Source organism: Passer domesticus, chromosome 10 (genome assembly GCF_036417665.1).
Source record: "Passer domesticus isolate bPasDom1 chromosome 10, bPasDom1.hap1, whole genome shotgun sequence".
Classification (NCBI taxonomy): Eukaryota; Metazoa; Chordata; class Aves; order Passeriformes; family Passeridae; genus Passer; species Passer domesticus.
Window position 1 is genome coordinate 12352676 of NC_087483.1, and position 24211 is coordinate 12376886.

Sequence of the window (24211 nt, forward strand, 5' to 3'; positions counted from 1 at the left end):
CCTTCCTGTGACAAGACTCCCCTGGGTGAAAACCAAGGGGTTAATGACAGTGAAGAAAAAAGGAGATGGTGTTTGCTTTCTCTGTGGCTGCTAAACACCCACTTGCCCAGGACATATGCCCCTGCCGGTGTTCAGTCTGTGGGTGTCAGTGTCTCCTGCTCAGGGTGTTTATCTGTCATTGGAATATTTTAGTGTAATAAAATTATTTTCTACATCTTTTCTCTCTTTTCTTTTTGTTTCTTTTATCTCTGACCTGAAGGAAATAACCTGATATTACCCATATTTCCCCTAGTTTGTACCTGTCAGAAGTCTTCACAAATTTTCAGTTAGGTGCTTTGTGGAATCCTGTGCAGGGTTTCTATTTCCCAGGAGGGCTTGGTTTCTGGACAAAGCTCAAGAAAACTCTTTGGACTAAGGTGGAGAAACATTCTTTACCTAGGTGTGTCTTCCTGAGTGATGAGTAATGGGATGGCTTGGTCCACATTCCTATTCCCTAATGCCTCTGATTGTTACCACTGCTTTACCCTTGCCAGTCAAGTGGTTTATAGGCAGGACTCTCCCCTTGTCCACAGGGCTCCCTGCACCAGAGTGGGTTTCTTTGACTTGCCTTCCTTTTGGCTCTTTACAAGCTTTTAACAGACTGGTCCGTTTGTTAAAAGTGGTTTGGTGTGCTGAGATTTGTCAGAAACTCAATTGTTTTCTGCCAAAAAACCTGTCTACCTTCCATTACCAGAGAACAGCTTGCTTGCTCCTAAGAGTTTAGTTCTTTGTCATTGGACTATTGTGGACAAAGATATTGCAGGATATGTCTAAACATAACTTTGCTTTCCTGATTGAAAATTTACCACTCTGGTTAGCTGCACTGAGGAGATTGAAATGAACCTGGTAGTGTTTGTCTTGGTCTTTTGTTAATAGCAAAATTTTATGGAGCACTTAATTCAGCATCTGAGAGGTTGATGATGATGTTGATATCAGAGTTTGAGGGAACTTTAAATGCAGTTACATGTAGCTAATTCTGTTTCCCTATTGAATAACATCTTCTGTGTGAAGTGGAAGTACACTGCTTAAGTGTTTTGGTATTGTTTGTTGTCTGAACCACATCTGTGTTTTCTTCTACTGATGTTTTGTTGGAATTGAAATTATGAACATTATTTTGGCAATACTGGCCATTTTTAGCTAAGTAGTCAATAAATTTTGGCTTTATTACCATAAATTAATTCAATGGTAATATATCCTTGCTCATGAGGAAGAAGCATACCCTTAGTTACACTGTGTTTTAAACAAAGTACTTGAATGGTGAACTCTAGAAATGTGGCCAGCCAGCTGCCCTGTGATGTGCCTGCAGAGTTTCTATTTAGAAGATGCTCTATGCAGTAATCATCTCAAATATGTTCCTTAGCAGTCTCTTGGATGAGACAAGAATACACACACACAAAAACAAAGGCATTCTGAAAAAGGGCATGTTATGAACCCATCATGGAGGAGAACTAAAGTGTTTGGTCTAATGCTGTGCAAGACAACTGCCAGAGGTATCTTAGAGGGGAAAATAAGTTTTTTTACTCAAAACTGACTGTGGTAACTCATGAGGGTGAACATCCTGAACAAAGTTGTGCTACTGCTTATATATCCTAAGCCTAGCTAACAGGGTTCCTGTGTTAAACCTGTAAGCCAAACACACTTGTAGCTGCTTAAAAAGCTGAAATTCTAATGTTCTTCCCTACTACTCTATGTCAACTGAGTTGATTGTCTTCACTTACACTGGTGAAAGCCCCACACTGCTTACCCTGCCAGGAGAGCTACTCGTGCTTGCTCAGCTTTTGGGGACCCTGATGCGTGTTGGAATTCCCCCAGCAATGCCATTGCCCTTTCCAGGGATGCTGCTACAACCATTCCCAGGGCTCAAGAGGCCTCACAGGTGTTTTTTGTTTCCACTGCCCCCTGTGTACCCCCAGCTTTTGTGTGGTGCTGATGACAGTGAGGGCAGGGATGGCTCTGGGGCTGGGTGAGGCTTCCCCAGCCCTGCTGTTTGAACTGCTGGGCACCAAATGCAGTCTGGGCTTTGCATCAAAATCATGGCATGGAAACTGCATGGGGAAATCCTGCCTGTGCTGATTGTGTCATGCCCTACCTTCCTAAATGCTCAGTAAAATCTGTAAAACAGTGATCTGGTACCTGTGCTTTAGGGACTAAATGGTTGGTTTTATGTCCAGGGTGCATTGTGAGTTTAATTAAAGAGGAATTGTTCCTTCATTCCCACAGGACTGTGTGCAGAAGAAGTCCTGCTGCATCAGTGATTAGTGGAAAATAAAACTGAGGCTTTGTTGTTTCAGTTTGTTTGTTGGGGTTTTTCTCCCTTAGTGGTAATCTCCCATTTAATCCAATCTGAAAAGTATCAAATATTTACATGGAAATTTGGGTATTATTGCCTTAATTAATATTTAACTTACTTGCAAAAGAGGGGTAAGCACCACAAGAAGTATTTGTGAGCTGCATAAAGAATCTTAAATGAGTTTGTCATCTTAATGCTGACATTTGAAACACTGGCTAAGTTTTGTTTTTACTTAAAGCAAAAGTACTGTTCCAGTTGATTTTAAAAATCATCTGATAGCAAAGTCTTTTTATTTTGTTTTTTTTTTTTTTACTGTCCCTTTTTTTATTTTTCGTTGACTGGATTGCTTGGAGAGCAGAGAAAAAGAAACTTTTTGTGATGAAAAGTGAACTAGTGCCACTTCTGCTTGGTAGATCTGAACAGAATGAAAAGTTATAATGGGAATATCTTTACATGTATTTGTAAAAGTAAAAGCTCTCTATTGCAGAATGGGATGGTGTGGAATAGTTTTGGGTGTAGTGGATTTTATTGTTTTTTTATGTTGGTAAATAATATTCAAACTATTGTTGTGAATCAAAAATTAAATAATTTAAGAGTGGTTCCATATTTTTAAGGGAAGAAAATATAGAAATTACTGTACAATTGGAGGAAATTGGAAGAAAATGTCTTCTATCAGTAGCACTGATAGAAGATAATTTTATCAGTATTGAGTCCCTGAGTGAAGAAGACTCTATATGTTGTGATTTTTATTTTTTCCCCCTAGTGTCAAGCCCATATGAAGACGAAAGCCTAGCTTGAAAAAATCTGACAGCCTAAATGGCACCAAACAGGGCAGTGCAAATGTGAACTGAGTGTTTTTATGGAGTCTTATAGCCAGCATTCATTTTAAAGCTTTCTTTCCAACCTATTTGTGTGTAGTATTTGTCTTCATGTATATGTATAATGCCACCTGCTCTGTGCCTCTGAAATCTTTGGGAGAACAGCTTAAAGGAACATTAAAATGTCTTTCTGTATGAAGCACCTCTGGGTGTTTTGAACATAGATCTTCTCAATGCTGAAATTTCTTCCTCAGCAAAGCACATTCATGCTTTCTCAGAATTATTTCAGAATTCTTAAGGTCATTTGCAGTGTCTTTAATATGAAGATAGATAGAACTTCAACTAATAATAATTGATTTTTCTGTTTTCTTATGTGTGTTGTTCTCCAGGTTAAAGTGGGGAGGAAAAAACCAAACCCAGAAGCATCGTTGACGGGGTAGATTTTTCAATATGAATCGTGCTTTTAGCAGGAAGAAAGGTAGGTAATTTAGCTTATATTTCATGGAGACATAAATGCCCTGTAAAACTTTGGAGTATTAAGAATTATACAAAGAAAAACTTAATCATTGCACTGAATTATTTAGATGAAAATGAGCAGCCTTCTAGAAGATGTATGGAGCAAAGCATTCTTGATTGGTACTTACAGAGCTTTCTGCATTCCAAGGCTGAAGTTGAATTTCATATATCTTTTATTGCAGGATATTTTTACACCCACACATATAAATGCATAAACATAAAATACACATTCTGTTATCTTTTTTCCCCTGCACACTCCAAAGAGGCGCTGGAGGGTTTTAGAACTTCTAAGAATCAGTGACTTTTCTTTATATATATTCATTGGATTCTTGTTCTTGGAGAAGCTATTATTTTTTTTCAAACTGTGTTTAATATATTTGAAATATCTCATGCAGCAGGATATTTTTAGCTGTAAGAAACTCTTCTGGATTTGTAGCAATCTGAAATGGCATGCTTTCCAAAAGAATATCAAAGCACTAAATATTCGGAGTTATATATGGTTGCTCCTCTGGCTCACTCAGTCTCTTTTCATGAACTGCTTATGATTAAACATAAGTCTTTAGAAGGAGCATTAGGGGTGAAGCCTTTTTTACTGACAGCTTTGTTGATATTTCCCCCATTTGTTTGTAAGGTAGGAAATACTCAGTAGGTCTCATTTATTTATTTCCCATGTTTTCTTCTAAAGGTCCTTAAGTGTGGCACACACTGAGATGGAGCCCTTGCATGAATAAGTAGGTGTAGCCTCAGTTGGACTGAGTGTAAATATTTTGTTTATATAGCAAGACTTTCTGCCAATATCAAAGCTGGAAATAAAAGAAATATTCTTACTTAGGCCAACATGAAATGCCAGCATCTCTGCATCCCTGTGTCCAGTGCATTTTTGTTAAAGCCAGGTGAATCACGGTGAGAGAAGCAGTCCACAATATCAGCATGTGACCACAAAAGGAAGATACTCTTACAAAGGCTGTAAAATAGGATGAAAGATCTTTTAATACCCTGACAGCAGGAGGAAATAAGCTTAAATCCATAGCCTGTGCTCTCCTTAAGCACTGATGTGTTTCCTTTTGTAGGTAATTGTAACATTGCTATCAACAGATAGCACCTTTCAGGTGCTCGATAGTATTGCCAAGATTCTTCCAGATCATTTGAGAAACCATTTCGTTATTCTTTAATTGAGGATTGATTTATCAAACCTGAGAAAGAAACTTGGGGTTTGCAGATTGTTTTGTATAGGAGACTGTGTTATTATTTTCCTTCTTTTTTTCCTAATGATTTCTGATAACGTTTGAAGCTCAGCCTGCCAAGTTTCAGAAACAGACCAGCTGTGTCTTACTGGTTATTTTCTCAGAGTTTGGACTTGGACCCAAATGCTAAAATGCTCTGTCACTATTTTATATTGCCCTTGGCAGTTTCTGCATCTTACCTTTACAATCAGGTGTGAAATTGTATCCCCAGTTTCCTGGGGTTATTTGAGGGGTCTCAACTTCTCTCTGTTTTCATTTCTTCATAAAAAAATTCTTACTAATTTCTTACTAAGTCCTTATCTAAATGTTTGGGATTTCATTGTATTCAAAGACATTTGCTTTGTTGTTCAATTGATTTCATGTGTTGTTTTCTTTACCCCAACAAGAAAAAAGTATCATATAAAAGCTGTCAGGCACAATGAAATACAATTAGTGTGGATTCCTAATAATGATTCAGAACATGAGGAGACAAAGAAGTTCAACACTGTCATCTGTTTATTTTACACAAAGTAACACTCCTGACATTTCCATTCTTATACCCTAGGAAAAAAAAGTTTCAGTTAAGTAATTGTCAAGAATAAGTGAAAATTGCATATTTTAAATTACATATTTTTAATGCAAATTAAAGTTCAGAAGTTGGCTCAATTAGTGTTCATGCATAATAACTGCATTTAAAAACAGTTTCAATTGCTGAACTTTCTATATAGTATTTGATTTTTCCCCCCAGATCTCATAGATATAGTTATTTCCATTCTTGATGGGTTATTTATCGATTTCTTCTCTCCACAAGAGTGTGGCTAGTTTGAGACATTAACAGTGTGACTGCTGTGGCTTCCCAAGCAGTTCTTGCTAAACCCAAACCAGTTTCCAGCTGGCTGTGCTGCTAGGGTTTGTGTGAATTCCAAGTTTGCAGTGCTCTGTTACCTTGAAGCTACAAAAACAATAGCCTGAAATCCATAGGGCTGTGAGGGGAATTTAAGCAGATGTAGGTGATTCTTGGATTATAGCCAGAGATTATATCTGAGTTGGGCAGATGTACAGAATAAATGTTCCCTAATGTTCCCTGTGATGATCAGGATGCACAGAGGGAAGGTAGTTGCTGGTGCCATGGCTCCCATATTTTTGAGCTGGGCAAACTGGGTGCTGGAATGGCTGGGACTGTGCTGTTCCTGCTGATGAACTCTCTTCTCCTTCCATCACCTGATCCCAGCACCAGAATTTTTCCTCTAAATGTTCAAGAAATTATTTAATGGACAGACATTGGTAGACAAAGCAAGAAAAGAAGCACTAAAAGCAAGCTTTCTTTAATTTTTCCCTCTTTATATTCTGCTGGAGACTGGATAGCAACCTGTGCTTTCATAAAAGAATTGCCATAAAATGTTGCTAAGACAGAAAGTGAGCTCTTTTTAAAATTAATTCTAATCCTTTACAGGCAAAAGTTTCCTGTAAGATAAGATGTGTGGCATAAGTTTTTATGGAGAGAATCTGTTATGGGAACAGCTTTTCATAAATCAGAGCAGTGCTCTTGAGAGCACGCATCTCCATTTTCAGCATTACCAGTAGTTCATTTTGAGGCACAGTTCCTTATTACGGGTATCATATCTGCAGCCCACTGCAGTACTCAGTGTAAGTTGATTTTTGAGGGTCATGGTTTGGACATGAAATAGCCACTTCAATTGACAAGGTGTACTGAGTGCCTTGGCCTTAAAAAATGTGGTACAGCCATTGCCTGATTCCCCAAAATTTAGTACAAACCAGAACTGGTGAGTCTGCTTGTATTTCAGCTGGAATTATTTTTATTTATCTGATAGTCATTTGGGTTGAAGGCTTAATTGATATGCTTAAATCTCAAATTGAAGAAAATCAAGCTGTTCATCTCTCATCCTAATAGTGGCAATGAACAATATAAGAAAATGTGAACTTTAAGCGAATTCAGCTTGCTTCAAAAAGTACTAACAAAGGTAATGATAAATAAATGAAATCTTTCAGCAGTTCAGGTTGTGATATCTGGTCTCTTATGTTACCCATGAGCTTGTACAACAGGGAAACAAATTGTAGGCAATAATATTGACCAAAAAGGTTCATTTCAGCTTTAAAGCTGATACCAGCACTTGCTGTTTGAAGTTGCATGTTTAAATATGGAAAAAACATTCAAAGCAACATAGCCTCTCTCTTGGCTTCAGTAGAGTTTGGTTGGACTAACAAATAGGTGTGTTATAGAGAAAATTCTCGGTTCCAGAAATACTATATGACTCTACAAACTGTACAAAAGCAAGCATTGTTTTCCATTCATTGATCAATGAATGCAGTAAATTACAGTGAAAAGAGGATTATCTTTATTTTAAGGATATCTTTCCTTTACCCACAGAAAGAAATTGATGAACAATATTTATGTTCTTGTTTTCTTGTTATGACCAAGCTTGTGAAAACATTTGTGTATCTATCCCATTATTGGAAGCTTGCTTTTTGTATGTGATCCAGTTTTGGGGAAGGAGTTTTGAGGAGTCCTCCTGACTTTTTATTTTCAATTTTCCTTCAAAGTCACACATGGTACCATGCCCACTTTGAAATGCTGTGGTGCAAAAAGTCTGTAGTGCAGATGGAAGTCTGTTCAATTTGAAATATGTTTGCATTTTGATAAATTCAATCATTCCGTTAAGTAGCTTAGGTATATTAATGTAATTCTCCTGTAAGAGATCTTTCTAAATGCTAAACTGTTACACAAATTTTTCTCATTTTTAGTATATTTGTATCTAAACTGAATTACTTACTTGTTCTTAACTTAGACTTGATTTTATAATGAGATTTATTTGCATGAACAAAATAGAAAATATTAACTATGGGGGTTTTGTTTGACTTTAGTGAAAGGAGTTGCCTCACATAAATGAATTTGGCACATCTTACTGATCCTACATCCTTCTGTTAAAAGATCCTAGTATAAGAACTGGTGCATATAAGGAAGGAAAAAATAACTAGTGTATCCTGGCTTTTGCCTCATCAGAAATGTGAGAGAAAACTCCTGTTCCTTCCAGACACAGACACATCTAAATAAGGGATGATTGTAATCCAAGCCCTCAGCGAGCAAAGGATTGCAACTTTTTGAGTGACCCAAAACAGTGCTAAAAATGTTAGATATACCTGACTACTGAATTACAATGGCTGAAATGGGTGAGGTTGTACAGGATGTAGCAGTTTACTTTAGCTTCATTCTTTATTGTGCCCCAATGATCTTCCTTCATCCCATAAAAGAATGTCAGCCTTAGTTTTCTTATGACATGAAGTTTAATATATGCAGAAATCGAAATTTTCTGAGTTTTTTCCCCATATGGTAGCAGTTAATAAGGTGAATAATTGCTGCCAATTATCAGCTCCTGAGATGTAGATGGTCTTTATAATGCTAAATAGAATATATTGAAGTAATGACCTGTTTTAAATCATAAGTTTCAGCAATGGTGTTTCTGTGAAATGGCTTTTTATGAGTCTTATTTATGAAAGTGTAGACAGGTGCATGTAGTGGGCAGGGGCTGACGTAGAAGAAACTGCAATCAAAGGTTATAGGATGCTTTTTTATGTGGAGTGGCTATAATACAATCTTTATTTTTGTAATAAACGTATGCTGCATTCCAAAGATGAAAAATATTTTGTTTTTTGTTTTATCTCTTAATGAGAAGACAATAGGTGAAAGGCAGAAATTGATGGGGAGAAGCATAGTCCTAAAATAATTTCCTTCTGTCAGAATCTATTCACATCAGTGATTTAAACAAATGGCCTTTTGTATGCTGGACTACCACATTAAGAGTAATGATAAAAAACATAAAGAGGATATATTCACATAGTTTTAAAGGAATGTAAGCAGGCTCCCCCACTGTGATCTGCAGATATTCTTTTGATTGTACTTTGTCCTTTCATAGAAGTGTTCACTTTACAGGGGAGAAAGGGGAAAAAGAAAACCAAAAACCAACAACTTGACAAACCAAACCTGGGTCTAAATCTCTTCTTCTGCCCCTACTGCAAAAAAGCTGCTGCTTGATGTTTGTGGAATTTTCTTGAACAAAATATTTTTCAGGAGTGAAGGGTGAGAGGAAAAGAGGGTGCTTTTTTTTGGTATAACAAATATTTCTGTATTCAGCTAATCTTGACACAAAAATAATTGAACTGTTTTATAACACTGCCACAAAGAAGTCATATATATTGCAATTACTGTTCCTTGTATTTCTTAATGTGGGGTCATGTGTAAAACCAATATTCAGTGGTGAAATCCTTTTTTTTGTATTGATTTTTGACTCTGTTTTTTGAGGTATTGTTTCTACTATTGCTCTCCTTAGGCTATGGCAGGACCCATTCAAGTACAGCAGCAAAGAGTCCTGCAGGGTTTCTGCCTTCATCTGGCAAGGACCCAGAGGTCTTCTCTTGGTGGGACAGGGCTGAGCTCAGTCTGACACTTTGTGTGTGTTTGTAAACATTTGTATGCAGCTGGACATGTATTTATGGTAGTATATCCACATTCTGAAAGCAGAAGGTTCAGCTCTAATTGTTTAGGAAAAGAAAAAAAGGTTACAGTGTGGCTTCAGAGGAGGCATACAGATGAGGAGGGTGCTCTGGAAACCTTCCGTGAAGGATTCTTGGCTCTGTGATCACGCTCTCTGAGCGTGATTTTTCTTTCCTCTCTGGTCCCATAAAAATAGGAAGATAATTTCCTGTTGCTTATTTTACCTGCATTATCTTCAAAAAAGTGCTGCAGAACTGATCTTCTCTTGCCTGCTGTAAGGAATATTCTAGGCAGGTTAACAGTGACATTTACAGCAATAACTTTTATTACTTCTCCTAAAGCTCAGGAGCTCCTTTCCAGAAGACATGTGTGCTGCTGAACCATAGGCACAAATACTGGGAGTGTGAAGCTTTTTGGCTTCTACCCTACTAAAATTTACACAGCCACAGCCTAAATACTTGGGTTACACAGGTACTTGGGTACTGTGAGATTACTTGATGGGTATCTAGTTAAAGGCAAAATATATTATCCTGTGTGAAATAAATTAGGGCTGTAACAACCAGACCTTGACAGGAATCACAGTGGCTACTTAATTTCATAAGATTCTATCCTATAATGCTCTTGGAAAATTGCAGAGAACATCCAAAATAGATCGCTCATGAAAACACTGTTTTGTGAAATCAAATCCTTCTGGGACATAAAAGGATGTACCTTAGGTACATAAGCAAGAGGAAGCTATAGATATATATATATTAGTTGTTCTCACTGCTTGCTCAAAATCCTTCCTTCTCCTTCCAGTTTGAATTTTAAAGAAAGCTCCATTTAAACTTTTATATCACATTATTTCAGTGTTCTGGAATCAGAAAATTAAAATTCTGTTTTAATTATATATTGGGATTGTCATTTATGCTCATTTTCCTTCTTTTTGACCTATTTACATAATGTTCTTTAACAGCAAGAAATTCTTCAAAAGCTTGCTTTTTAAACATTTTTTATAAGCTTAATTGATACTCCTCCAAATTTATTTATAGTAATACTGGAATAGTTCACTGAACTGTTTTTCTACAACAAGACTACAAAAGTGAAATATGGAGTTGGAGGTTTGATCTCTACGTACATCTTAGTGAAAACTTGCAAAATGTGGTCACTTAAATTATGTAATGCCAGTAATCTCTTTTTTTACTTCAAATAGAAGCTTTTATCAAAGAGAGTGGAGCTCTTGTTGTAAGTAGAAGACATATGAGGTATGAGCTAAATAGTTCAAATTTATTTTTCTTGGTTTGTTGCCCTTTGGTTTAGGAATATGAACTAGTTACAAGTTCTTAACATCAAGAAATGAAAAGTGCTAATCACTGGCCAGTTGCACTAACACTTTCGTCCTATTTTCCTGTATTGTCAACACTTACATATTAGCATCCATATCTCAAAAAACATATAGTATGAAATGTGTAGGCAATGCAGTGGATGTTACTGTTGAGGGAAATGCAAATACCAGTCTTGTTTTCATTTTGTTACTATGCCAACCCAGCATTCTGTGACACTATTTTGCAATTATAGCAATCAGCTGTTTAAAACCATTTACAAGGTCCTAAATATTAGAGGAGAAGGACACAGGCAAAGCATTCTGCCAAGCTCACTCTGTTCTATGGAGATAGAGCTCTTTTCTTGGCAAAGAGTAAATATGCATCCAAAGCATATCTTATGTTTTTTCCTCGTTTTGTCCTAAACATAATGAAGGTATTTTTGAGCTTTGTGTATTGATGGGCATTTTTCTCTAAAAGTTTCTAAGAAAGGCTCTGACTCATAATTTCATTTTCTTAGTTATAGTAACCTGTTAAGAACTCTAATAAATTACTGGTGTCAGACACCCAGATTTCACTCAGTCATTGCTCTAGAAGGTGGTGGAACAAATGCTGCAGCTGAACAATGCAATAACATGGGTAGATTTTTTTGTTAGTAATATTTTGGTGTTACATTCTGATGAAAACTCTGGTGGCCAAGCATTGTCTCAGGCCTCAGCCTATCCATTCATGTGTTACCTGCAGTGGTCAGGAAGACAGATTGTACCTAAGTGTCTGACCAGCATAAGGGGGCTTTGTGAGCACCTGCCTGTTTCTGCTGCAGTCAGAAGAAAGGAAATTAATTAACAGGGTGACAGTTCTTTCATGTCCTCTTGTGAAGGTTTTCTTTCTTTACAGATCATTCCTAGGTAATCTAGGAATAATGAAACAGAGTACTTGTGTACGTACACTGAAGCAAGTAAGCTGTTGTTCCTGAGGCAGTAATACCTAGATGTATTATGGATCTCTTAGGATATCTTCTTCAGGAGACTCTTATTATGCTGCTTGTCACAAAAAAATATTTTTGTCAAACCAAGTTTTGTGAAACAGGAAGAAAAGACAGTTCCAAGATTTCTTCTGTTAACAATAAAAGCATCCATCAATGTGAAAAGATCTTAATCCAGTAAAGAATAAAGACATTATTTTCTACCGTTTAGAAATTACTGTTTTCTCTGTGGCACTAAAAAAGAAAAAGTTAAAATCAGAGTCTTTCTCTATTCATTGTATTAAATGAATGGCTACTAGGTCTAATATGCTTTGATAAACACTTTAGTAACATTAATTAATAAATGTTACTTAATGAATTAATAATGACAGTGGGCTTTAGGGAGGTAGTTAACTAAAGCTGCACTGTGAAAATGCCATTCTCCAATCTCTTAGGGCAGTAACATGCAGAGAAATTAATCTCAAAGGGAGAACAATTTCTTGGCACTGCTAGTGCTTTGGTAGATAAATGGTCAGCCGTGCTGTTATCTAACCTAATGCCATCCTCCCCTGAGTGCAGCACAGTTGTTCAGGGCCCTTGACGAAGTCCCCAAGTCGACTGCCTTCAGTGTGTCATTTGTCACACACGTTTGTCCCTCTGCCCTGGCTCACACACAGCATCCAGCCGTGTGGGACTGGGCAGCAGGTGGGAAGTGCACTTTGGAAAGCAGCCTCCCCTTTTTAATGGTAAAGGCTGCCATGGTTCAGGTGGGTGAGAGAAGAGGGAAGGCTCAATTCTGAGTTGCATTACTCTGCCTATGGAAGTGCCCAGCTCCCACCTCCATCCTTGCAATTCAGGCTGTCAGACCCTTGGGTCTCCCACTGTTAACTTGCTGTTTTCTCTTAGCAGACTGGTGTGTGCTGGCAGGGAACAAAACCTGAGAAAATCTCACTCAAGTCAAATTCCCTTAAAAACTGGACAGTGCTGCTGCTCTGGGGGCTCTTTGTGCCTGTGCCACACACTGAGCAGGGCACATGCTGAGATGTTGAGGAGAGGCTGCACACAGGATTGCCAGTCCTGGTTAATCAGGGCTGTGGTTTACCCCATACCCTTGAAATCATGGTGGTGACCCCTTTTTACACCTCTTGTTTCGTGCAGTGCCAGTGAATGTGGGAAAGCCACCACCAGAATATGGCAAAGCCACCACCATACTCAGAATTTCTCATAACCCAGTTAAGCATAGGTTTTGTTGGACTCTGAATGGCTCAAACTCGTAATTCTCAAAAAACAACGGAGCGCTTTTTTAAACTTTAATGTGAACTCTAAAGCAACCTGGATTAAGAACTTCAGACAAGATCTGAAATAGCTGTGGTTTTCACCCAGTGTAACAGCATGGGCCCTTTCACTTTCTATTACTGTTAACATTAGATGCAGGTTGTCAGATTTGGTTTTATCTGGGATTTCAGTCCTTTCTTTAGGACCTATTGTTTTATTTAGCAGCCAAGTGTCTAGAACTCTTTACTGTGTAACTACTAAAATAATAATATGAACTGTGATTTTCATTGTAGGGTTTCATATTTTGCTTGTTGCTTCAGAATGAATAATTAAGTCTTAAGCTGTGAAAACTCTTTAAAAATTAAATTAGCTGAGGAATCATGCAAGCCACAAACCATATCTACATCAGATATTTGACCAATACATTTTATAGGTTTTCTTTTTTCATGTTTTTCTGGTTTATTGCATGCAAAATCTCTGAAATGTGTTTTTTCTCAACTGCTGTGAAATCAAACTAATTCTAAGCAGTATTTCAAATAATTGCTGAGGGTGGTGAAAGTCCATAATCAGACCTTACAATTCAGAAGGAGATGCTGGTAAAAAAACTACCCCATAACAGCTTGCATGATTTTTTGCACGTCTTTGCTGTCAGCCTGAGTTTTGCCTTGTATTGATTTAGTTTAGCATGAAAAGCTCTTTTCAAATCATCACCACTCTGTAATTATTACTTGCCTCTAAGAAATGGACTTCCATTGTCAGAGGAAATCTTCAGTAGCTGTGTCAGTGTCTGTGGATCTACATCTGAATGCTGGACTATTTTAGCCAACAGCACAAGACTCCTGGAGCCAGGTGTCTTTTCATTCCTTGCTAAGTTACTGACTTCATATTGAGCTGGGAGCCCCTGTCCATAATTCCTGATCTTCCTCCCAGTTAGGGGTGCCAACAGTTACAGCAACACTTGCCCAGCAGTGTTATTCCTTCCTGTAATCTCTGTCACATTGCTGTTGGAGGCTGGTAGGAAACTTGATGATTTCACAGAAACATTTGAAGTAAAGCTTTGTACATGATAATAAAATTAGAAAGATTACCTTGCGCTGAATTAAGACCAGCACTTCATACTTGACTCCCAAACTAAATAACATTTGTTTTTCAGATTTGAATTTTTCCTGATGGGGTGAAAGGAGGAAGAAACATTTTCAAGGAATAGTTTTGATGGCACCTGTCTAGCCACTTGTCTCCTTGTAAAATTGCTTTAGGAGCTACAGCTCTGTCACTTGTTTGTGGTGGTACTAGGCATAAAATGAGTGGAGAACTATTGCAATTTCCTTAAGAGGTTCAGTGCTCTATTTTTATTAGATTTTCCTTTATAAATGTATAAATATGACCATATGCCTACTGAAGCTAGTAAATAGAAGAGTGAAGGAACTAGGTAAATGAACCCTTGGTATTAGCAATGTGGCTGCACCTGGAGCAGCTGAAATTCACCCTGAGTGCCAGCTCCCCCTTGCCTGGCCTGGTGACCAGCTGCTTGGCTGGGCTTCAGCTTATCTCCTGGCCTGACAGGCTTTATTCCTCCTGGCCTAACTCAAATTCACTGGGATCGTTCTTTTGCACTTTCAGATAACATCAGCCTTTGATACTCTGCTAAAGTAGAGATCAGGTTTCAGGTGTTAAAATATTCTGGGAAATGATTTCTTGGTTCTGGCAGTCCAATCACAAGCCCCAGTTAAAAGGAAGAGCCACTTTAATCATCCTCCTGGGTGCTGCTGAATGGGCAAATCATTCTTCCTTAATTAAGAAGTGATAATATCACTCTTCAGTAATGGAGCTGAACATTGCTGCCATCTAGAATGAAATTTGCTAAGGGAAAAAAGAATTCTCCCAGCTTTGTAGTTCTGATCCTGTTACTGTGGTGACCAGTGAATAACTTGTTTAACCATTTTCTTGCTTCTGCATAATCTAAAATATTTAATTATTGCTGTAATGTCAATCAGTGCCACAGCTTTTGCTCTTCAACAGTTTGAAGTGAACAGAACTTTATTGTCCTTAAGTGTAACTAACAAAAAAGTTAGTAATTACTGTGACTGCAACTCCCCATAAAGGCAAATGTAATTGTAATTCTACCCTTGAATATCTAAGGGAAGAATTTTGCTTTAAGCTGTTATTCTGTTATTTAGCTCAATAAAGATCCAGTTTTGTGACTTTAATTCATGCTTGTTTAAACCAGGATAGTATCAAGTTACAAAATACTCCTAAATGTTCAATATGTCATATAAAACATTAATTGGATTTGCAGATTTGCCTGAATCCGTGGTAATGAAAATTAGTATTTTGGAATGTTTTTGTTTCTTAAAGGCTCTCAACTGAGAAAACTTGGAAAATTTGTTTCTAAAATTAGTAATAAAAAGAAGCTTTTTCTTAACATTTGGAATTTCATCTTAAATTGTGTAGAACATTCAAAAAGGCCATTAAAGTAAGAGGAGAAGGTGTATTTGACAAATAATTACAGAATTATGTCTTGCAACAGAAAAAGAGTCTTGTAATGGAAAAGTTAAAGGGTAAATATGCAAATTTGTTTAGCATATGTATGGAAAAATTACAGATGATCTGAACTTATAAATCAGATCTAAAAGGTATGATTCTCTGATCTGCCTCATTTTTCTTTTATAGGGATTAGGACTTCTGTCAGTTGCAACTTGGATAATTTTTTGTTTGTACCTTTAATGTCTTGATAATTTATCAGAAAAAGAACATAATTCATCAAAAAGCATCTTTAGATGCACAAGATACAGTCAGTGCTTTAAACAGCAGGATCTGTTTAAAATCCTGATCTGAGGCAGAACCAGCAAACAGCCTCAGACCAATTAATACATTTGGGGGGAGGAGTTGCAGTTCTTATGGAAAATCAAATTGGTTAAAATGGGAAGTGTGGCCAACAGAAAGAAGCAGGTTCTTTCTTCTAGTGTTTGGGTGGGTGTGAGATTATTTCCCTCCAGCGGCTCTAACTACTTCAGACAGCTGGTTTTTTGAGTAAGAGGATGAGTGTTGAACTTTTCCACAGATATACTGTTATACTTAAGTTAACAATCAAATAACCTATTCAGTGCTTCTTTTATTTTGCTTTTCTGTAGACAAAACATGGATGCACACTCCTGAAGCCTTATCAAAGCATTATATTCCCTATAATGCAAAGGTAAGAAAAAATGAAGTTATTTTCTCCTCATACTTTTAGAATGCAGCACGTTCTATCTTGTTTTTGACTTGAAGATTGCAGAGACATAGATTTGCCAGATGAAATAATGAAGACAAGTTTAATAAATGTCTGTTTTGCAGATGAAAATGTTCTGGTTTTAATGGCCAGTTGATTCTTATCCTAAACTGTGGTTTACTAGAAAGCAAGCTAGTGTTCCTTCTTTTATTGATGCTGTTTTTGTAAATGGATGGAAGTTTTGAGTGCAAAGGAATTTAACATCAGGCTGCATGCTTACAATATTATTAAAATTAATGACAAAAACTTATTTTGAACAATATCAAAGGCAATGAGTAACAACCCTCTCTGCTGGATATATTGAAATGTCAAATACTCTGGAAATGTGGTAGAATGATAATGGCATTTTTGCACCACAAAGCCAGAAGCCTTACTTTAATTTTCTTATCCCAATTACAGCGAGATAAGTTTATGTAAGTAATGGTTCTATTTGTCTAATGACATCCCTTGACAGGAAATGCATCTTACCTAAATACCTTAGAACCTAAAGGCTCCTAAATACTTACCTAAATACCAGCTTAAAAGATAGTCTGCTAAAAGGAGGAGAGAATACACAGCCATCAGCATAACTCAGAGTAAACTGAGTAATCTGCAATTATTTGCTCAAACTGAGAGTATAAGTTAATAAAATTCTATTGTGGGCTGTTCTGGATGATGTTCTCTTATGATAGGTTTTTATATTAAGAAATGCCATTCTTAAAATAGTCTTAATAAAAATAAATGTGAAAATTCTTCATATATATACACATACAAAAATATTTGTTTCACAGGCCAGGGCTCAGATTTCTACAAGTGTTCCCTGCTTTTGTATTTGCAATTTTCTTTTGCTTAGCATTGCCACACAGTGAGCAAGTGTTTGTAGTGGAAAGTGGAGTCTCTTTCTCACAGTTGCCAGGTTTTCAATGTGTTTTCGTTCTGTGTTCTCCAACTGAATTTTTGTCCAAAGGATGTGTTACCCTTTAACTGAATAGCCTTGCCAAACACCTTGGCTTTATACTACTCTTCTTCAGAGGGAGGATTACTTGCCGTGGTGACCATGCCATGTGTTTTAAGAGCAAGCTGAAGCCATGAGTTTTTTCAAAGCACTGAACAATGTCTGTTCATTTCTGGTCTTTAAAGAGAAAAAAGAAACCTCCCTCATCTCCCGTGTTTCATTGTCTTGCCTAAGAGCAGATCTGGTGTGTAGGTGTCAGTGCAGCTGTGCAGAAAAAGAATTAGAATAAAGAGGATGGTGCTAAGATGGAGGTAACAGTAGAAACAACAGCATCAGCAACTTCTGGAGCAGAAGGAAAGATTGGACAATTCCAATCTAAAGGAAGTCTGCTCTCAGCCTAGTTAGGAAGACTCTTGGTCCAAAATGTCTTTCCACTTATTTAGGCTGATATGTGCCCATGTGTCCTCTCCAATTCTGCTCCTGTTTGTTGTTTATTCCGGGGCCTCCTCCACCTTTGTGGTGGCCTCTAAGGTCTGCCAGGACACTTGTAGGAAACTGAAATTTTAATACCAAATATGCTGGGTTTTAGTTTTGTTTTTTTTATTTATTTTTCAAGAAAGTTAACCCCTTTTTCATTTGGATCACTGTAGAAAATTCTTATTTAGAACAATCAGTCATTTGATTCAAAGCAAATAAAAAATTTTTCTGCTCTGTAACTGGAGTGCAAAGGGTATGGGATTCCCTACCCTGTTTATTTTTTGACACCTGGAATAAATTTGCAATGCTTTTATGAACTTGACTGGCATATGCAGGTGTAACAATAATAAATCTAGATGATATTTCCACCTCAGTTCTCAAGTATCTCTGCAGTATTTTTCACTGGAAGAGCAAGTTATGTATCTATCAGTACCTTATTTGGGGTTTACAGCATTTTGGGTTTTATGTGAAATGTCTCATTGATTTGATACACAACATGTGTAACTGTGTTGTGAAATAATGATTAAAAGCTTCAGAAAACCTTCATAACACAAGAATTGAAGAAGACTCATTGTTTTTTTTGCCCAAACTGTTCCAATTCTCTAACATTCAGTTCATATGTCTTCCATGTTTGTTGGGAAGAAAAGACAGCGCTTGATCTGATTTATTTTAAAAAGTAATCATGTGAGTGAAGAATGACGTGTTCAGAAAATCAAATCAGTTTGATGGAAAGTAATACCAGAGATGTTATTTGTCCATGAGCGAATGAGCTGTATTCTATTCCACAGTTTTTTGGATGCATATTAGTGTGGATGGAAAAGTGGTTTCTGTTCTTTATAAGACACAAAAATAGTTTCTCTGACACTAATCTGAGATGGTCAGAACACAGGCAGAGCTTGCTGGGAGAGAAGGTTTTGTTGATTCCTAAGACAGCTCGTTGATAAAACTCAGTTCATGAGTTGACTGTTACTAAAAAAAACAAAACTCAAAAAAACCCAAAAAAAAAAACCAACAAAAAAAACCCCCCAAAAATGCAAAACAAAAAAAAAATCCCAGCAAAGTTAACCGGAAATTAAAAGAACCCTGCAATATTGACAACTGGCCTTTTTTCTCTACCAGATGGAGAGGACCTTTTTAACAGAGAATTAGTAATGTCATGTTATCTCTTAGAACATGCACCCTCAGGATAATTTATGGCCATAATCCTCTTTGCAAGAAAACATGAGCTGAGTTTTTTCTTCTGCAAGTAAAATCCAGGAAACATGAGTCTCCTAAGGAAGTATCTTGAATTCCTCTTTTTTATCCAACACACTCCTACCTACTGTTTTAAAATTTGCTGATTTTGGCAAATTTTTCCATGGTAAACCAATGAGGATTTGGGCTTTGGGGTTTTTTATTCGTGGGGGGTGGGGGACTGGGGTGTTTATTTCCTTCTTCAGTCTTGTTTTATTTCCTTTTGTTCTGTTACTGTCATTTTTTTGTGTTTGTTTAGTGGTTTTTATTGGGTCCTTTTTTTCTTATCTTACACATGTCCTGGTCTACCAGAAGGCACTGATAATAAGATTCCTCACCTTTCAACATGCTCTGGATATGCAACCTTGGTTTAGTGAAGCTACAATTTTGACATCCGTTCATGGTCCTGTATTTTTTTATATGTGTCACTACAAATTAAAGCATATTTTTTCCCTCCACAAAGGTAATTTAGAATTTTTATAATACAGTACCAAATATAGACTCATTTTGATGTGGTGATATGATAGTTTTAGTATCACCTGGATATAAAATTCTAAGGCAGACTCAAACTTCTGTGTTAATTTTTTCTGTAATGGTCCTTAATTAAGAAGAGATGTTCGTGTTATTTTCTGTACTGTAAAGAAAAGGCTCTCTTTTGCCCTTAAGGCAATTCTTTTGATTTGAGGTCAGCTTCCTTTCTGCAAAACAAAAGTGATCAAAATGTGACTTTATAATGGAATAAGACTGCAGCCTTTTAAAAAGGGCTGGTGGTTGTCATCCCCTGAGTGGTGCCTTTCAAAATCAAAATCTGCCCCAACCAACCATGTTTACTATGTCTCTCTGTAGTAATTATGTCTGTAGTCCCCTTTAGAGTCACTTGCTTATTTTTGGGCTTATATCAGACTTCCACATGCACAGCTTTCCGTTTTGCAGACGAGAGGTTGTGCTTTGCCAGCCTGGTGTTTATGTTGGCAGCTGGCAAGGCAGGGGTCGGTGGCTCTGACCTTGCACGAGGCAGAAGGGCTGCTCTTTTTCATGGCAAATGATGGCACATTAAACCCTTGGGAGGGTGTTTCACCAAGAGATGTCACAGCTCCCCAGTGCTCACACAGCCCCTGGCCTCATGCTTGCTTCACACTCACTTTCAGAGTTTTTATATTGTCAGCTGCAGATTTGATTCTTGATGTAGTAGTTTCAATTTGAAAGCTTAGAGTTAAATGAACAATGGAAAAAAGGAATTTAGTGATGGTCATGCTTTATGATCTGAAAGGTCTTTTCCAACCCAAATGATTCTGTGAATCTGTAATAAAAGACCTCCCTTGGCAGTACCTAAAGCTCTTAGTCTTCACTGTAGGACAATAAACAGTTTATTTAGATTCTCCACTATGTGCCATTTCTTATTCCATGTATTTTTTATCACCATTGAATGGCAAATAAACTCTTGTGGAGCAGACATTTTGATCAAATGATGTCACTGTGGCTGCAGGGCTCTAGGTGCATTTCTGTCTTTTGAATATCTGCATTTTGCTATCATTAGTGTACAGTGTTATCAAAGCCACATTTTTGTGGCATAAACTGCACTTCTACTACAATTTTTTTTGCTATTGCTATAGAAATCCTCTTCTTCTATCCAGTCAGCATTTCAGCAGAATGATCATGACTGTGTCATTAAAAGTAATGAAAAATGTCAAATTGTATGTAGCTTTCCCAAGTCAGCAGAGTTACAAGGCACACTATTTAAGATATGTGGTGACATTAGATATAGCAAGATATTTCAAACAGAGCACAAAAATGTTGAAAATTAGCAACTACTGCAGTAGAAGGGAAATTATGAGAAATGAGTTTTCCTACTTTAAATTTATTATAATTAGAATTAATAACTTAATGCCAATTAACTTTCATTAGAGTACCAAAATGTCTTGCATGTGATCATAATTAATTTAGTGTTTAAGCACAAGAAAAATTAGTTTTGTGAAAATACCCAAATGAGATAGGAAAGCAAAAATTGTAATTTTACGAGGGAATGCAAATTTGAACTTCTTAGTTATTTCTAATACATTACAGTCATTAAACTGGGGCTCATTATACCAAAGATGAATAAACATGCAAATGAAATATAAAATATTTAAAGTCTGCAACAGGTACTCTCAACAGACTTGCTTTGATTGCTCTTACTCTCCAGAAGAGGATCTTCTTCAAGAAAAGAATCAAATTTATGAGCAATTTATTAGTGTTTCTTCTTTAAAGTCCATTTGTGTACAGTAATGCAAGGCAGCTTAGTATAATGGGTGATGTTTCATTTCTTTCCTTTCTCTAGAGAAGGAAACAATAGAGTGTATGTGTTTCAGTGAAATATTTGTGGTAGGTTTCAGTTAGAAACTAAAAAAAATTACAAGATTTAATTGGCAAAGTGAGATAAAAAACACTGGTCGTGTTTGTCAATACTTTATAAACTCCAACTGAAGGACAAACCAGGAGCTCTTGATCTGTTCTCCATGGCTGTCACCTTCTTTAAGGTTCTGCTTGTCAGCCTTTGGGCTTTTCATAAGCTCCACTTTGCTTGAAATTTCTGAGTCCTGTGTGACATAACTTCAGTTACAATTACGAAACATTTGCAGCACAAGTAAGTTATGGAGCTGGAATTTCTTGCCAGGAATCACACATTTTTGATGCCAATTAATGGCATTCAGCATAGGATCTGAGAAATAATTGGAGTCTCTCTCAGTAATGCAGTAAGATGTTAAAAATGTCATAAAACAGGATGGAGACAGAGGCCCTTGTCTACACTGAAGCTAATATGTGATCCACCACAGCTCTGAAGTATTTCCTGTCCTGAGCAAGTTTTAGGTTTCCTTTGTATCCAAGCAGTTTCTTTCTCTCACATAAATTGCCACACATCCATTTATTTAGCACTCTTACATAAAGAATAATAATTTTTACCAAAAAAAAACCAAACAAACAAACTAAAGAATTTACCTAGCACATGTTGGTTCTCATGTTGCTCACCGGTGTGCCCTGTTAATCCCACCATCCACATAAGTCTTTCATGCCAGAATCCCCTGCTGTGGATTTTCCAACACAAAACAATATACATACTTAGGAAACCAAAACTTTTACTAAAAGGTTGCAAAAAGCTTTGAGCTAGAAAGAATTTCACTATGCATGTATAAACTATGTGCCAAACAATCCAGAAGTAACATAAATTCCAGGAGTTTTACATTCCAGCCCTTTGCAACTGATTCGATGGTTTAGTATTGAACACAGCATCTGAAGCATATTTCTAAAGATGTTAACAATCAGTTTAAAAGTGTGTTTTGAACAGTTGCATCTCTGCCCTTCCCTGGTATTGTCTCAAAAGAAGTGAGCAATGAGATTGTTGAGACAAAAGTCACAAAGTCATTAGAAGATTCATAGCAGCTTTTACAATGTCATTTTCCTATTATTCAGAGAAAGACTAAGTTAGTATTTGAGTATTAATCTTCTGAAGCCTGTGATACTCAGAGTCATGAGTTCCTCAGCCCTGGATAAGAGCAGGCACTCACTGACTAAGGAGCAGTGAGTGATCTGCCTGTTCAAAACAAATGAATAAAGCTCAGAGGTCTGTCCAGTCAGAATTGACAAAGCAAGAAAGAGTGTGCAAAGACCTTAGGTCAACAAAGATTTACTCAACCCTCCACACCCCTCTCTCTTCCTTCTCTATTGCTCCTATTTATTCCCTTGCCTCTCCCTGAGTCTGGTTGAAACTGCCAATTAGCCTCATTAGCATCTCCTCTGGGATTCCCTCTGCAGCTCTAGTTCCATGAGAGCTGGCAGCTGTGGGAATGTGAGGTTTCTGGAAAAAGGCCTCTCAGCCTCTCCACTGTCAAGTATCAAGTGAGTTGCATGTCTGACACTGGAATTAGTAGGATTCAAACATCTGGCTTTTTGTCTTGTGGGCTAGGTGGCCCACAGCAGTTTCTAGATTGGCTTGCTTTAAATTAAATCACGCCTGCAGATGAATTATCTTTATCTCCCATATTTAATCTCAGCCATTCTATGAAGTAGAAACAGAGCTGGTTTATAGAAAATAAGAGAATGGCACAAGATTTTTAACAGAAAATTCTAGGAGATACAATTTTAAAAACAGAGCCATGATACAGGAGTCTGTATCTTGGCTGTTCACCATTCAGGAAAAGTTTCACATATGCTGATCTCCATGAGGAGTCATCCTCAATAAACTATCAGACAAACCACCAGCTGCAGTCTCTGACTTTATTAACTTTAATAAAATAGTAATGTATATTAGTCAGCTGTGGATCCTGGACTGCAATAAATATTTCAGAAAAGCCTCCTTCTGATTACTCTGGGTAAAGGGTAAAACCCATCTTGGCCTGCTTTAAAAAGCGTTTTGAACTTTGACTATGAGAATGTTAGGTGTGACTTAGTAGAACAACTAATAATTTCTGGTTTGAAACATAGCAGAGGAGAAATGTTTGTATTAAGTTATTTGTATAATATTTGTTGAAATGTTTTGCATTTTCACTAGGAATTATCATGTGCCACTAAAAGGGAATGATGGGTTACCTTGGTCTAAACCTTCTTTTTTTTTGTTCTTCAGTATTTTCATAACTAATGTTCTCTTCATTGTGAATCTTTAAGGAAAATCAAAATGGGGCAGGTCCTATTGTTTTACAAGTTGTTTTTCAATGTGTTGCTGTAGTATTACTGAAAAGAGAGAAAATGTGGAATCAAGGATGTCCATTAAATCTTTGAAATGTGTGGAAGCAAGGGTTGCATTTGAAGGGAAAGATAACTTGAAGCATGAACTAGAAAGGTCCTTAAACCCCATCTTGTACCATAGCTATAGCTCCCAGTGCTTCTGAGTAGGGAGAAACTAGGAGGACAGACAAGTAACTCAACAAATCATGTTAATTAGAGCTAAAAGATTAGGTGGGAGGCAAATCTTGTTTACTCATGAATACAGGTTTATTGTGGAAAAATTGATCCAAATCAGGAATTTATAGGTGGTCTTAAGTCAGAGTTTAGAGGCCATATCCTCACTTTATGAGGCATTGAGGACCTGAAACTCTTAAAGGCAAACACATTTTCAAAATGAAAAAGCATTCCCCAAAATTGCATGTACATACTTAATGTTCAGAATAATCTTAAATCTTTAAAATTAGATATAGATTTGGGGGTTAAATTTTGGGTTTTGAAGAGAGGCAGGTGGGAGGGTAGGACCTCTTCACATATTTGGTTTTTTATATTTGAAATCTGCTGAAGCACTCTGAGTGTGTGCTGTGTGACAGAACACTTGGTTAATTTTGTGCTGGTTATAGCTTTTTATTTTTGTTAGTGTTGGCTGTTTGATGTGTACGAGGAAG

At 37.0% G+C, this 24211-nt stretch overlaps 1 protein-coding gene across 11 annotated transcripts in view; it reads left to right on the forward strand.

The window, feature by feature from the left end:
- GULP1 (GULP PTB domain containing engulfment adaptor 1) overlaps positions 1-24211 on the forward strand; it is a 143913-nt gene that overhangs the window by 65731 nt on the left and 53971 nt on the right. For all 11 annotated transcript variants that reach the window (XM_064433787.1, XM_064433786.1, XM_064433791.1 and 8 more), the window contains 2 exons: positions 3537-3625; positions 16068-16129. In XM_064433787.1, the coding sequence (XP_064289857.1) occupies positions 3598-3625; positions 16068-16129 (90 nt within the window). In that variant the 5' untranslated portion in view covers positions 3537-3597. The remainder of the gene's footprint in view (positions 1-3536; positions 3626-16067; positions 16130-24211) is intronic.